This window comes from Pristis pectinata, chromosome 45 (assembly GCF_009764475.1).
Source record: "Pristis pectinata isolate sPriPec2 chromosome 45, sPriPec2.1.pri, whole genome shotgun sequence".
NCBI lineage: Eukaryota > Metazoa > Chordata > Chondrichthyes > Rhinopristiformes > Pristidae > Pristis > Pristis pectinata.
The window spans coordinates 2,539,463-2,551,904 of NC_067448.1; the positions used below are offsets into that span (position 1 = coordinate 2,539,463).

At 49.2% G+C, this 12,442-nt stretch overlaps 1 protein-coding gene across 4 annotated transcripts in view; it reads left to right on the forward strand.

Annotated features, from left to right (window-relative positions):
* Positions 1-397: 397 nt before the first annotated feature.
* LOC127566800 (NACHT, LRR and PYD domains-containing protein 3-like) overlaps positions 398-12,442 on the forward strand; it is a 44,575-nt gene continuing 32,530 nt past the window's right edge. For 3 of the 4 annotated variants that reach the window (XM_052009312.1, XM_052009311.1, XM_052009315.1), the window contains exons 1-4: positions 398-680; positions 782-823; positions 4,715-4,798; positions 11,394-11,560. In XM_052009312.1, the coding sequence (XP_051865272.1) occupies positions 4,732-4,798; positions 11,394-11,560 (234 nt within the window). In that variant the 5' untranslated portion in view covers positions 398-680; positions 782-823; positions 4,715-4,731. The remainder of the gene's footprint in view (positions 681-781; positions 824-4,714; positions 4,799-11,393; positions 11,561-12,442) is intronic. The other variant, XM_052009313.1, reaches the window with a different exon arrangement.

A 12,442-nucleotide genomic window follows, 5' to 3' on the forward strand; every position in this document is an offset into this window, starting at 1 on the left:
GGTGTCCCAGTGAAGGGGCCGAACGGTCGGACGCGCTGCCTTGTCGCTCCGGTCCGCCAGCCACTGGTGGCGCTGTGGGCACCTCCGGCGTTGCGCGGGCGCAGTGCCGAGCCGAAGATTGAGGCCGGTGTTTGGGGCGGGGCGGGGCGGGGCGGGGCGGGGGAGGGGGAGGGGGGGGAGGAGGGGGAGGGGGAGGGGGGGAGGAGGGGGAGGGGGAGGGGGGGAGGAGGGGGGAGGGGGAGGGGGGGGAGGAGGGGGAGGGGGAGGGGGGGAGGAGGGGGGAGGGGGAGGGGGAGGGGGGGAGGGGGGGAGGGGGGAGGGGGAGGAGGGGGGGGAGGGGGAGGGGGGGAGGAGGGGGGGGAGGGGGAGGGGGAGGGGGGAGGAGGGGGGGGGCGGATACAGCGGGGGAGGGTTGACTTGCTTCTGCACTGCACCCGCTCTCTGCCGGACGGCGGGAGGTTGGCGGCTGCCCGCGGACCCGCAGCAGAAACGAGGCTTGCAGATGCTGGACTGCGGATGCAGAAGCCGGTTTACAGCGGGGTCAGTGAGTGGCGGGTCGGACTGGCGGGGGGACCCGGTGCAGACTCTTGGCGGCAGGTGGTGCCCGACAAGCCCGGGCCCGGCTATGATCGAGGGTTGGAGATGCCGCGGATGCAGGATCCGGGGGCACAGGCGGCTGGGTGAGCAAAAGTTGCGCACGTACTCCTCCGTGACAGTGAGGTCGCCAACCGCCTGAGCCCAATGTATGATTCCGTCTTTTTCATTGTGTTTCACATTGCAGGAGTCAGGACTTGGAGCGGGAGCCTTTAAAGTCTCGGTGTTAGTAAGTTCCATTTTAACATGAATCGGGAGGGAGAGAGGGCGGGAAACTGTAAAACAGGCAAATCTCGTTGATTGGGTAGTCGATTAACAGCAGCCAATAAAAAGAGGGTAAGCTCAAGCAGAGCGGCTCATTGTGAGGAGTGATACGCACAAAGTGCTGGAGGAACTCAGCAGGTCAGGCAGCATTCATGGAGGGACATAAACAGTCGATGCTTCGGGCCGAGACCCTTCAGCGTAAGAGCGAGGAGCTGAGGCTTTGGGGAGGAAGCAAAGGTTGCGAGCAGGAAAGGGAGGGTCACTCCAGTGGGGCTGTCCCTCCGGCCCTCCAGCCACTGGTGGCGCTGTGGTGGTCCTCCGGCGTTGCGCGGAGCAGGTTTTCTGTGCAGGTGTAGAGCCAACAACCCCACCCCCCACCCCACCCTATCCATCCATCGCGGGAACTTGAGGAGTAGGTTGTAAAGAAATTGCTCATAGTTGTGTCATCAGCACTTTATTGGGGTAGGCAGGATGGTAGTGAGGGCAGTGTAGCTGAGGAGTTGGTGTAGGGGGCAGGAATTCAGATTTTGGATCATTGGGATGACTTCTGGGGCAGGGCGATCAGTACAAGAGGTGACAGGTACGGGGAAGCAGGGAGAGGGTGTTGCCTTTTGATAAGGCAGGCAGGGGGGAAGTAACACCAGTGCTGAGAGAGACATTCTTGGGGGATTTTCCAGTGAGGCTATATGGGTAGAAACAAGAAGGGAACGGTCACTCGAGTGGGGCTGTATGAGAGAACTTTGCCCCCCCCCCCATACAGGAACTTGAGGAGTAGGTGTGTTGAGAAATTGCTGATATTTGTAAGAATAATCGGGTTGCATTAGTGGGGGGTTTTCCTTAAGCTTGCCTGCCAGATCCATCTCATGCCCTCTTTCTGCCCTCCTGATGAAATTTGTGCAGGAAAGTTTCCTGAGGGCCGTACTCTGGAGGGTGCATTACTGACCCTCCTCTTGGGGAACGAGGCAGGGCTAGACTGGAGTGGCAGTCAGGAAGCAGTTTGGCTCTAGTGACTGTAATTCTATTAGTTTTAAGGTAGTGATGGAAAAGATCAGACAGGTCCACAGGTCGGGGTCCTAGACTGGAGCAGGGCTAACATTTGGGGAAATAGGCTGGATCTAGCAGAAGTTGATTATGTGAGCCTGTTTGAAAGGAAAAGAACAAATGGTAAGCGGGAGGCTTTTAAGAGTGAGATATCAAGAGTCCAGGAACAGCATGTTCCTGTGAGGGTGAAGGGTAAACCTGGCTGACGAGAGATGTTGAGGCTGTGGTCAGGTAAAAGGAGGCGTACATTGGGTTTGGGATGTCAGGGATAGTGGATCCCCTGATGAGTATAAAAAGATTAAGAATGCACATAAGAGGGAAATCAGGAGGGCAGAAAGAGGGCATGAGCTGGATCTGGCAGGCAAGCTTAAGGAAAATCCCAGGAGATTCTATAACTGTGTGAATAGTAAAAGGGTGGCTAGGGAGAGAGTAGGTCCCCTTAGAGATCAGTAGTGTTGCCTCTGTCTTGAGCCACAAGAGATGGGTGGGATTTTTCTTGGATATTTCTCCTTGTTATTTACTGAGGAGATGATCATGGTTGCTCAAGAGAGAAGGCAAACATGTGGAGATGTTTTGGAGAACATTCATATTACCAGGCAGAAAGTATTTGCAGCCTTACAGCACATTACAGTGGATAAATCCCAAGGGTCTGACTCAGTGCAACCTCAGACTTTGTGGGAGGCCAGAGAAGAAATTGTGGAGGCCCTTGTGGAGAGATTTGCTTCATCGTTAGCCACTGGTGGAGTGCCTGAAGGTGGATGGCGGCTAATGTTGTTCCTTTCTTTAAGAAAGGCAGCAAGGACAAGCCAGGGAACTACAGGTTGGTTATCCTGACATCAGCAGTGGGGAAGTTAATGGAGTGAATTCTGAGGGACAGGATCTACCAGCATTTGGATAGAAAAGTCTGATTAGGAGGAGAGCATGGCTTTGTGCATGGAAAGTCATGGTTGATGAACCTTTCTGAATTTTATTTTGAAGAGGTAACCAAAAAGGTAGATGAGGCATGGCAGTGGATGTTGTCTATTTGGACTTTAGCAAGGTTTTCCACAAGTTCCCGCATGGTTGGAAGGTTGGGTCACATGGAATTCAGGGAGAGGTGGTTAGGTGGATTCAAAATTGGCTTGGAGGTAGGAAGCAGAGGCTGGTGGTTGAAGGCTGTTTCTTGGAATGGAGGCTGGTGACTAGTGGTGTGCCGCAGGGATCAGTGTTGGGACCCTTGTTTTTCATTATTTATACGAATGATTTGGATGCCAAAGCACAAGGCTTAATTAGTAAATTTGTGGATGACATGAAATGAGGAGGTGTTGGCAGTGAAGAAGGTTATCCGAAATTACAGGGGGGGGGGGTCTTGATCAGTTGGGGAAGTGGGCTGAGGAGCGGCAAATGGATTTCAATAGAGGTAAGTGTGAGGTGGTGCATTGAGGAAAGTCAGACCAGCGTAGGACTTGTACTATAAATGTTACGGCACTAGGGAGTGCAAGTACATAGTATTGGGATTGGTTTATTATTGTCACTTGTACCAAGGTACATTGAAAAACTTGTCTTACAAACAGATTGTACAGGTCAATTCATTACACAGTGCAGTTACATTGAGTTAGTACAGAGTGCATTGAGGTAGTACAGATTAAAACAATAACAGTACAGAGTAAAGTGTCACAGCTACACAAAGTGCAGTGCAATAAGGTGCAAGGTCACAAGGTAGATTGAGGTCATGAGGTCATAGGTCATAGTCCATCTCAGTGTATAAGGGAACCGTTCAATAGTCTTATCACATTGGGGTAGAAGCTGTCTTTAAGTCTGGTGGTACGTGCCCTCAGGCTCCTGTATCTTCTACCCGATGGAAGAGTAGAGAAGAGAGAATGTCCTGGGTGGGTGGGGTCTTTGATTTATGCTGGCTGCTTCACCAAGACAACAAGAGGTAAAGACAGTCCAAGGAGGGGAGACTGGTGTCAATAATGTGCTGGGCTGTGTCCACAACTCTCTGCAGCTTCTTGCGGTCTTGGGCAGAGCAGTTGCCAGTTTGTTGAAAGTGACATCACAGGTAGACAGGGTGGTGAAAAAGGTGTTTAGCATGCTGGCCTTCAGTCAGGGCACTGAGTATAGGAGTTGGGACATTTTATTGCAATTGTATAAGTTGTTGGTGAGGATGCACTTGGAGAACTGTGGATGGTTTTGGTCACCCTACGATAGAAAAGACATGGTTACACTGGGAAGAGTGCAGGAAAGATTTACAAGGCTGCAGCCAAAACTAAAAGGCCTGAGTTATAGGGAGAGTTTGGCCAGGCTGGGTCTTTATTCCTTGGAACGTAGCAGAATGAGGGGTGACCTTATAGAAATGTTTAAAATTACGAGAGGGGTAGATAAGGCGGACAGTAACAGTGTTTTCCCCAGGGTAGGGGGGTCCAAAACTAGGGGGCATAGGTTTAGGGTGAGAGGGGGAAAATTTAAACTGGATCTAAGGGGCAACTTTTTCACACACAGGGTTGTGAGCAGATGGGATGACCTGCCAGAGAAAATGGTTCAGGCACGTGGACAGGTAGATGAAGGGGCGCAGCCTGGAGGGATATGAGCCCTGAAGGGCCTGTATCCATGCTGTATTGTTCTATGACTCTGTAGAAACCTCCGATGGTCAGGCATTGGTGGGGAAATCACCAACTGTAGCCGCAGGCAAAGTGTGGGGGTCAGACAGTATATAACCAGCAGAAGATAGGCCTGGTGTGATCAGACAGTGTGTGTGTGTGTGTGTTGATTCACAAGGCAATGTTTTCCTTTTCGTATCAATTACCATCTAATGCTCCTGTTAATATTATTACAGATCACCACAATTGGTGAATGCTTGTCACCACCATGGCTGAAGGTGCCAAAAGGAGGGGGACTTGTGCATCAAAGAAACACAGAGGTTTGCACAGTCTTCTGTAAAATATAAATGTGGTCCTGATTGTGAAGCTGTGGTATATGCACCAGATCCAGACTCACCAAGGAAGTGGGATCAGGGAAGGGGCTGAGCACAGGGAACAGGGGCAGCACAGTCACAGGACCTGGCTGATAAATCACTGGTACTGGCTTTTGTGATGTACATAAAGACAGTGAGTGAGGAGAGAGGCTTCATGAGGAATAGAGTGAGCCGAGAAGCAGCAGGATATGCCAAGTAGAGCAGTGGTGGGAGCAGGTCAGACACAGTGTTAGGAGAGTGACAGTGATTGGGTTTCGTGTGTCACAGGAGTACACGGTCTTCTCCAGGCAGCAGCCTGGGAAGGGCAGTAGGGGGGAAGCCGTCATGGTTGTTGGGTCTTGGGGTTGAATGTGCCGTATTCTTCAATTTTTTTAAAAAAACATTCCAAGGAGATTCCAGAGAAGATTTACAAGGGTGCTGCCTGGATAGGAGAACATGAGAGGCTGAGCAAGTTGGGGCTTTTCTCCTTGGAGAGATGGAGGATGAGAGGAGACGATGGAGGTATATAAAATTATGAGAGGCATAGACAGAGTGGACAGCCAGCATCTTATCCCCAGGGCGTAATGGCTAATACTAAAGGTCACCTGTTTAAGGTGCGTGGAGGAAAGTTTTTTTTGGGGGGGGGGGGGAAGGTGGATGTCAGAGGAAGGTTTTCTGCCACAGTGTTTGGTGCCTGGAATGCACTGCTGGGGGAATGGGAGGGGTGGGGCTGGTAGAGCCCGATTATAATAGGGTCATTTAAGAGACACTTCAATAGCACATGGACGAAAGAAAATAGGGTTATGGGAGGTGAAGTAGAGAGAGGGGCAAATAGAATGTGGGTAAGATATAGATCGGCACAATATCGTGGGCCGAAGGGCCTGTACTGTTCTGTTCTATGATATTTCAAATGTCAGAAGCAGGAGAGATGTGATCTTGTGCAGAGTGCTGGGACAGGCTCTTTATCGGACTTTCAAGTTACAATATGTGGATGTGAACGTAGTGTTCAAGGACAGATTTAATAAGTGATTCTGACAGAGCGACTGATATAACTTTGCAGAAGAAAACAGTGGAAAAGCACAGAAGTTTCACCAGTTGTTCAAAAGAAGTTGCTAAACACTGCCCCAGTGTTAATACCTTTCTGGTCACGTAGGGAGGTATTGGCATTGGCTCCAAAAGGATTGGTCAAAGGGTAAAATATGGTTGATTTTCAATGAGGCAAGGGATATAGGGTTTTGAAAAAAAACAGTGTGGTGTTACTGTGGTTCAGTTAGATGGAGTCATAGATGGAACAGGGCAGAAACAGGCGCTGGACCCAGCACGTCTATGCACCCATCAATCTATCTATACTAATCCCATTTACCAGCCCACTGTACCTCTGCACTTTGACTGCTCATCCGGATGCATGTTGTGAGAGTATGTGCCTCCAACCCCTCAGACAGTGTGTCCCAGGCTACAACTACCCAAGGGGTGAAAAATACTTTAAATTGGTTTATTATTGTCACGTATGGAGGTACAGTGAAAAACTGTTTCACATGTCATCCATACGGATCATCTCATCACATCAGCACATTGAGGTAGCATAACAGACAACAATAACAGAATGCAGAATGAAGTGCTACAGTTATAGAGAAAGTGCAGTGCAGGCAGACAATAAGGTGCAAGGTCATAATGAGGTAGATTGTGAGGTCAAGAGTCCATCTTATTGTACTAGGGACTGTTGTACAGTTTTATAACAGTGGGATAGAAGCTGTCCTTCAGCCTGGTGTTATATACTAGCAGACTTCTGAATCTTCTGCCCAATGGGTGGGGGGAGAAGGGAGAATGTCTGGGGTGGGTGGGGTATTTGATTGTTTTCTGAGATCCTCCGCCGAAGATATGCCGCACCTTTCATGCCTTTTTCCATGGGGAAGGTTTTTTTGTTTTACAGTCTACCATCCCTCTTCCTCTATCATGTCTCCCACTGTCTGTCCCTCCTGCAAGGAAAACGAGCTCAGCCAATCCAGTCTTGTGTAATTGAAGTGTTCAATCGCAAGCAACACCCTGCTGAATCTCCTCTGCACCCTCTCCAGTGCAACCGCATCCTTCCTATAACATGGTGACCAGAACTACACACACTTCCAACTGGTCTAATCACATTTTATAAAGCTGTAACCAGACCTCCCTGCACTTGTATTCTGTGCTGCACCTAATGACGGCAAACATGCTGGATGTCACCTTCATGCTGCTACCTTCAGTGATCTTTGGATTTGTACACAAATATCAATACTCCCCAGGGCCCTATTATTAATGCTGAATATCCTACCCTTATTTGGGCATCCAAAATGCATCACCCCACACATGATTACGTTTGATCTGTCATTGCTCAAGTTCAATAATGATCCCCAAATACAGGCCAGTGAGCCGAACATCGCTGGTGGGAAAGTTACAGAAGGGGATTCTGGGGGTCAGGATCTATCAGCATTTAGGAAGGCAGGGACTGGTGAGGGACAGTCAGCATGGTTTTGTGTGTGGGGAAATCATGTGTCACAAGTTTGATTGAGTGTTTTTGAAGAGGTGACCAGGAGGATTGATGAGGGCAGGGAGGTAGACATGTTCTACACGGACTTTTGCAAGGCTTTTGACAAGGTACTGAATGGTGGGAAGGTCTGGAAGGTGAGATCACATGGAATCCAGGGTGAGCTCGGCAATTGGGTACTAAACTGTCTTGGTGAAAGGAATCAGAGGGTTGACGGTGGAGGGTTGTTATTCAGATTGGAGGCCTGTGACCAGTGGTGTGCTGTTGGGGTGGGTGCTGGTTCTGCTGTTTGCTATCTATGTTAAAGATTTTGAACATTAAAGTTGTTAATGTGGTTTGTAAGATTGTAGATGACATCAAAATTGTTGGTGTAGTGGACGATGAAGAGGGTTATCTAAGTTTACAAGGAGATCTAGACCAACATGGAGAGTTGGGAAGGAGTGGCAGATGGAATTTAACTCAGCAACGTGCTGCACTTCAAGGTAAACCAGGGCAGGATTTGCACAGTAAATATTAGGCCAGCAGAAAGTGTTGTAGGATGGGGTGACACGGGTACAGGTGCACAGTTTCCTGAGACTGGATATACAGGAAGAAGGCGTACACCTTGCCTGCCTTCATCAGACGGGGCACTGAGTCCCAGAGTTGGGACATCATGTTAGAGCTGGACAAGATTTTGGTGAGTCCGCACTTGCACTATTGTGTGCAGTCTGATCACCTGGGGATAGGAAGGAAGACATCATTAAGCTGGAAAGGGTACAGAAAAGATTCACGAGGATGTTACTAGGACTGCAGCTTGAGCTGGAAGGGGAGACTGGATGGGCCTGGACCTTTCTCTCTGGAGCATGGGAGGCTGAGGGGTGGCTTTCATGAAATCTATAATATCATGGTGGACACAGATAAGGTGAACAATGACTGCCTTTTTCACAGGACAGGGGAGTCTAAAATGAGAGTCCACAGCTTTAAGGTGAGAGGGGAAAAGATATTAAAGGGATCTGAAGGGCAACATTTTCACAGAGGGTCGTGGGAACATGGAACAAGTTGCCAGTGTTTTAAAGGCATTTAGACAGGTACATGGACAGGAAAAGTTTCGAGGGATGAGGGCTAAATGCAGGCAAATGGGACTGGCTGATGCATCCAACCTGGCACGGAGGAGCTAAGCCGAATGGCCGATTTCTGTGCTGTACAACTCTGACTCCGTGATTCAAATCCAGCCAAGGTAGGTGAAATAGTCAAGTAATTAAGTAACTTTAGTCGCTAAATGTCAAAGGCTAATGTCAGCAATGGAATGAAATTATCAGCTTATCCCAAAATAACAAGCAATAACATTGTGTAATGGAATTCTGATCTCTTTCCCCTGCATGTGTGTGGCCACTGAGGCCAATTCTCCTCTGCCATCAAGAGGGGGCCCCTCGCCTTTACTCTTTATTAAGTCAGGATCCATGTGCGCTTATCTTGGAGGAAGGAGCAGGAAAAGCACAGAACTTCCCATCAGTGGGGATGGGGAGTATCGGGGGGCATTACATCTTGCTGACTTTCCAGATGGTTGATGTCAGCGTGTTGGCAAGTGAAGGGAGAATGTGAGTCTGTGGCAGTGGAGAGAATTTTACAAGTCTCTGGCCTCACTGATGATGTACGGTGGCCTTTTAAACAAAGTGAGAGGAGATCTGAGTAAATTTTACAAATCCACATGGCGGTGCAGTGGAACTGAAGGTTCCAAAAGACATGTTAAAATTGGGAAGATTTAACGTATGATCACAGGATGTGAATGTCTCTGGGAGAAGGGTGAAGTAGAGTTCTAAGTGTTTTGGCACCGTTCCAGCCACTGCAGGGGCTGGATTTTTTCCCCAGAATTATTTAATGATTTGAAGTTAGCTATGATAGAGACCTGTCATCAGCGATCAAGTCTCCACCTGCTATAGGCAGTGCGCTGAACTGTGTGATTCCAGGTGGGGTGAGTCAGAGTTACACAGGTTGAAAACAGGCCCTTCTGCCCAACTCATTCATGCCGACCAAAATGTCTTTCTGATGGCCTTGCTGGGGGGGTGGGCAGCAGACAAAAGAAAATTGGGTGGGAGCAAAGGAATATGGTACGTGTGGTGGGTGTGCGTAGAGTAGGTGGGTGCATGGAAATGTCGTACCTGCTCTAAGGATTTCCAGAATGTGAATTAAGGGAAATGTAGCCACCTGGATGGAGGGTATCGCTGGGATGCATTATCGTTGACACTGCCAGCATTTATTTCCCATCCTGGTTTGAATGAGATGAGGGAGGGCGATTGGGGAATGGTTTGTGGTAAATGTGGTCCTTCTGGTGAAGTAACTCACAGAGCATTACGGGGTAGGAGGTAAGGCCAGTGTTGACAACTGAACAGTGATTTATTTCAGGTCGGGGGGGGGGTGACCTATCGGTGGTTGGGGTTCCCATGCTTCTCTTGTCCTTGGTGTGACCACTTGAGGGATGGGAGGTGCTGTCTGCATCTCCTCAGTGAGGAACTGCAGTTCATTCTGCAGATGCTGCACACATTTCACTCTGGTGGTGAGGAATGGGTGGAGGCATGGGGCTCGGGGTTGGCAGGTGGAGGCTCGGGGTTGGCAGGTGAGGACTGGGCTAGCGGCCGGCGCTGGCGGGGGTTCAGCAGTGGGGATTGGGCTTGGGGGGTGTGATGAGGACTGGGCTGGGGGCTGGCGTGGAGGTGGTGGGGAGGACTGGGTTGGGGGTGTCGTGGTTACCCGCAATAGATAGATGACCAGGAGAAGCAGAAGATTACTCAAGAAGTTAAACTTTTATTTGCAAAGAAAAGTTGGGACAGTCAGACAGCCAGTTACTAGTCACTTTCTGACTACTGCCCTCGAGCGAAGCTCGAGGACCTTTTTTTATACCTTTTTTCTTAGCTCAATTACATTGTTACAATCCATCATGTCCTCTCTTATCTTCACAGTTTCATCCATTGCCACCTGCCTCCTTCCACAGTTGTCTACTGGCTCACAACCATTTGTCTTTCACCACAGTCATTTCTTGTCTCAATTACAGGGTGCCCCGATTATTTATGGGCATTGGGAGTCCTGGTACTAGGCTACGGAATTATTAGTTATAAAACAATACTAGGCTTATTCGCTACAAGGCTAACAGTTATAAAACATCACAATGTGTCTCTATTACTTATGAGTTCTAAGACTTGCTGGCACCTGACTTATCAGTTATGAAAACTATCAGCTACAGAACTGCTACAAAATCATTAGTCGCACTGGCCACAACAACCATTAGCTACACAATAGATCAACAGTGTCTTCCTAGGAATGGGATAATCATCTGTTTAATGAGCTACACTAAATCAAAAGTGTCTCCCTAGGAATGGGCTAACTATTTGTTTAATGAGCTATATGTTTCCCACACTGAGTTTCCTGCGCTTGAGCTGAAGAAGAAGAAGAAGAAGGAGGCCCAGCGGCCATCTTAAGGAGATCAGCAGCCATCTTAAGCACAAAGCAGATTATGAATAAAAAAGTGTAGCCTCTACTTTCTATATATTCTGTAGGGGCTGGCGTGGAGGTGACGGTGAGGACTGGGCTGGGGGCCGCTGGGGAGGTGATGGTGAGGACTGGGCTGGGGGCCGCTGGGGAGGTGGCGGTGTGGACTGGGCTGGGGGCCGCTGGGGAGGTGGCAGTGATGACTTGGTTTGGGGGCTGGTGGGGGAGGTGACAGTGAGTGCCGCCGGGGAGGTGGCGGGGAGGACTGGGCTGGGGGCCGCCGGGGAGGTGGCGGGGAGGACTGGGCTGGGGGCCGCCGGGGAGGTGGCGGGGAGGACTGGGCTGGGGGCCGCCGGGGAGGACTGGGCTGGGGGCCAGCTACATGTCGGAAGCAGGGCAGATTGGGGCCATGGATGTGTGTTGGTGTCAGAGATTGGGATAAAATCTGTTCTGGGGGCTGGAGGCAGGTAAACATTGGGTCCTGAGCCATGAGTGGGTTGTTGAGTGTTGTGTATGGGGGGAGAGTGGTGGTGGCAAAGGGTATTTGAGTTGGTCCACATTTTCTCCTTTTTATATTCACAGCTGCAAAGTCAATGATCTCTGAGCTCCTGGCACAGCTGGACGATTACCAACTGTTCCAGCTGACAAAGTTCTACCAGGAGAGACTGAAACAGGCAATTGAAGAAAGGGTTGAAGGACTCAGCTTGATGTTAAGAGAAGAAGGACATTTCAGTAGACAAGAACATGAGGTGAGTGGGAGGAACACTGAGTTCCTTTTAGTGTATTGTCACAGAACTATGGCATCAGAGGTAATAGAGATCAAGGTTAATCTCCCTTGCTCCAGGAATTCCACATGCAATGGAGACTTTGATCTCTGATTGACTTGTCTCCAACAGATTTGGCATCAGCTGTGAAAGCAGTTGAGGTGGGGAGCACTGCGAACTGCAGTCTCCAACTTGCTGTATTTAGTACTGAGGTATGAGAGCAGTGGCTGCATATCTGGACTGCTGAACAGGCGTTCAATCTGCAATCCACTTCGCATCCCGTCACAGTATTTGGTCAAATTTGGTTGTGTTAAATAATCCACAAAGAACATAAAGCTGTTAGATTGTCAGTTGGACGGACTGGCTTCACTGTGGTCATTTAGGGAGGGAAACCTGCCAACCTCACCTGCTCTGCTCTACAACTGAGTTCCCAAACAAATGGGATGTCTCATGACTCCAGAAATCACTTTGTGTCCTAAACAGTTTTAAAATGGTAGAATAATATCAGAGTAACAGGAGACTGGGACATGCCATTACAGGTCTCCCTCCAGGGTCCTCACAGACAGTGGTGGTCACGTACTAGATCTGTCCTACCCAGCCATGAGTGGTATTAGACCACTATGCACATTACAGCAGTGAGTAACTCTGTTCACATTGTAATTCATTAGCGCTGTCTGTAATATTTCAGACAGGCATCAGCCAATGGCCCCTGCTCAAACAATAGCAGTAATCTGTAAATGTGGATTTTAATTCATAAATTCATCATCTGAGGACTTCAACTTCACTGGTACAGAACTTAAATCCTTAAATCCCTTACACAACTGTAACTCCTCAGATCTGGTAATAGTGAAGCTGAGGGATTGTTTC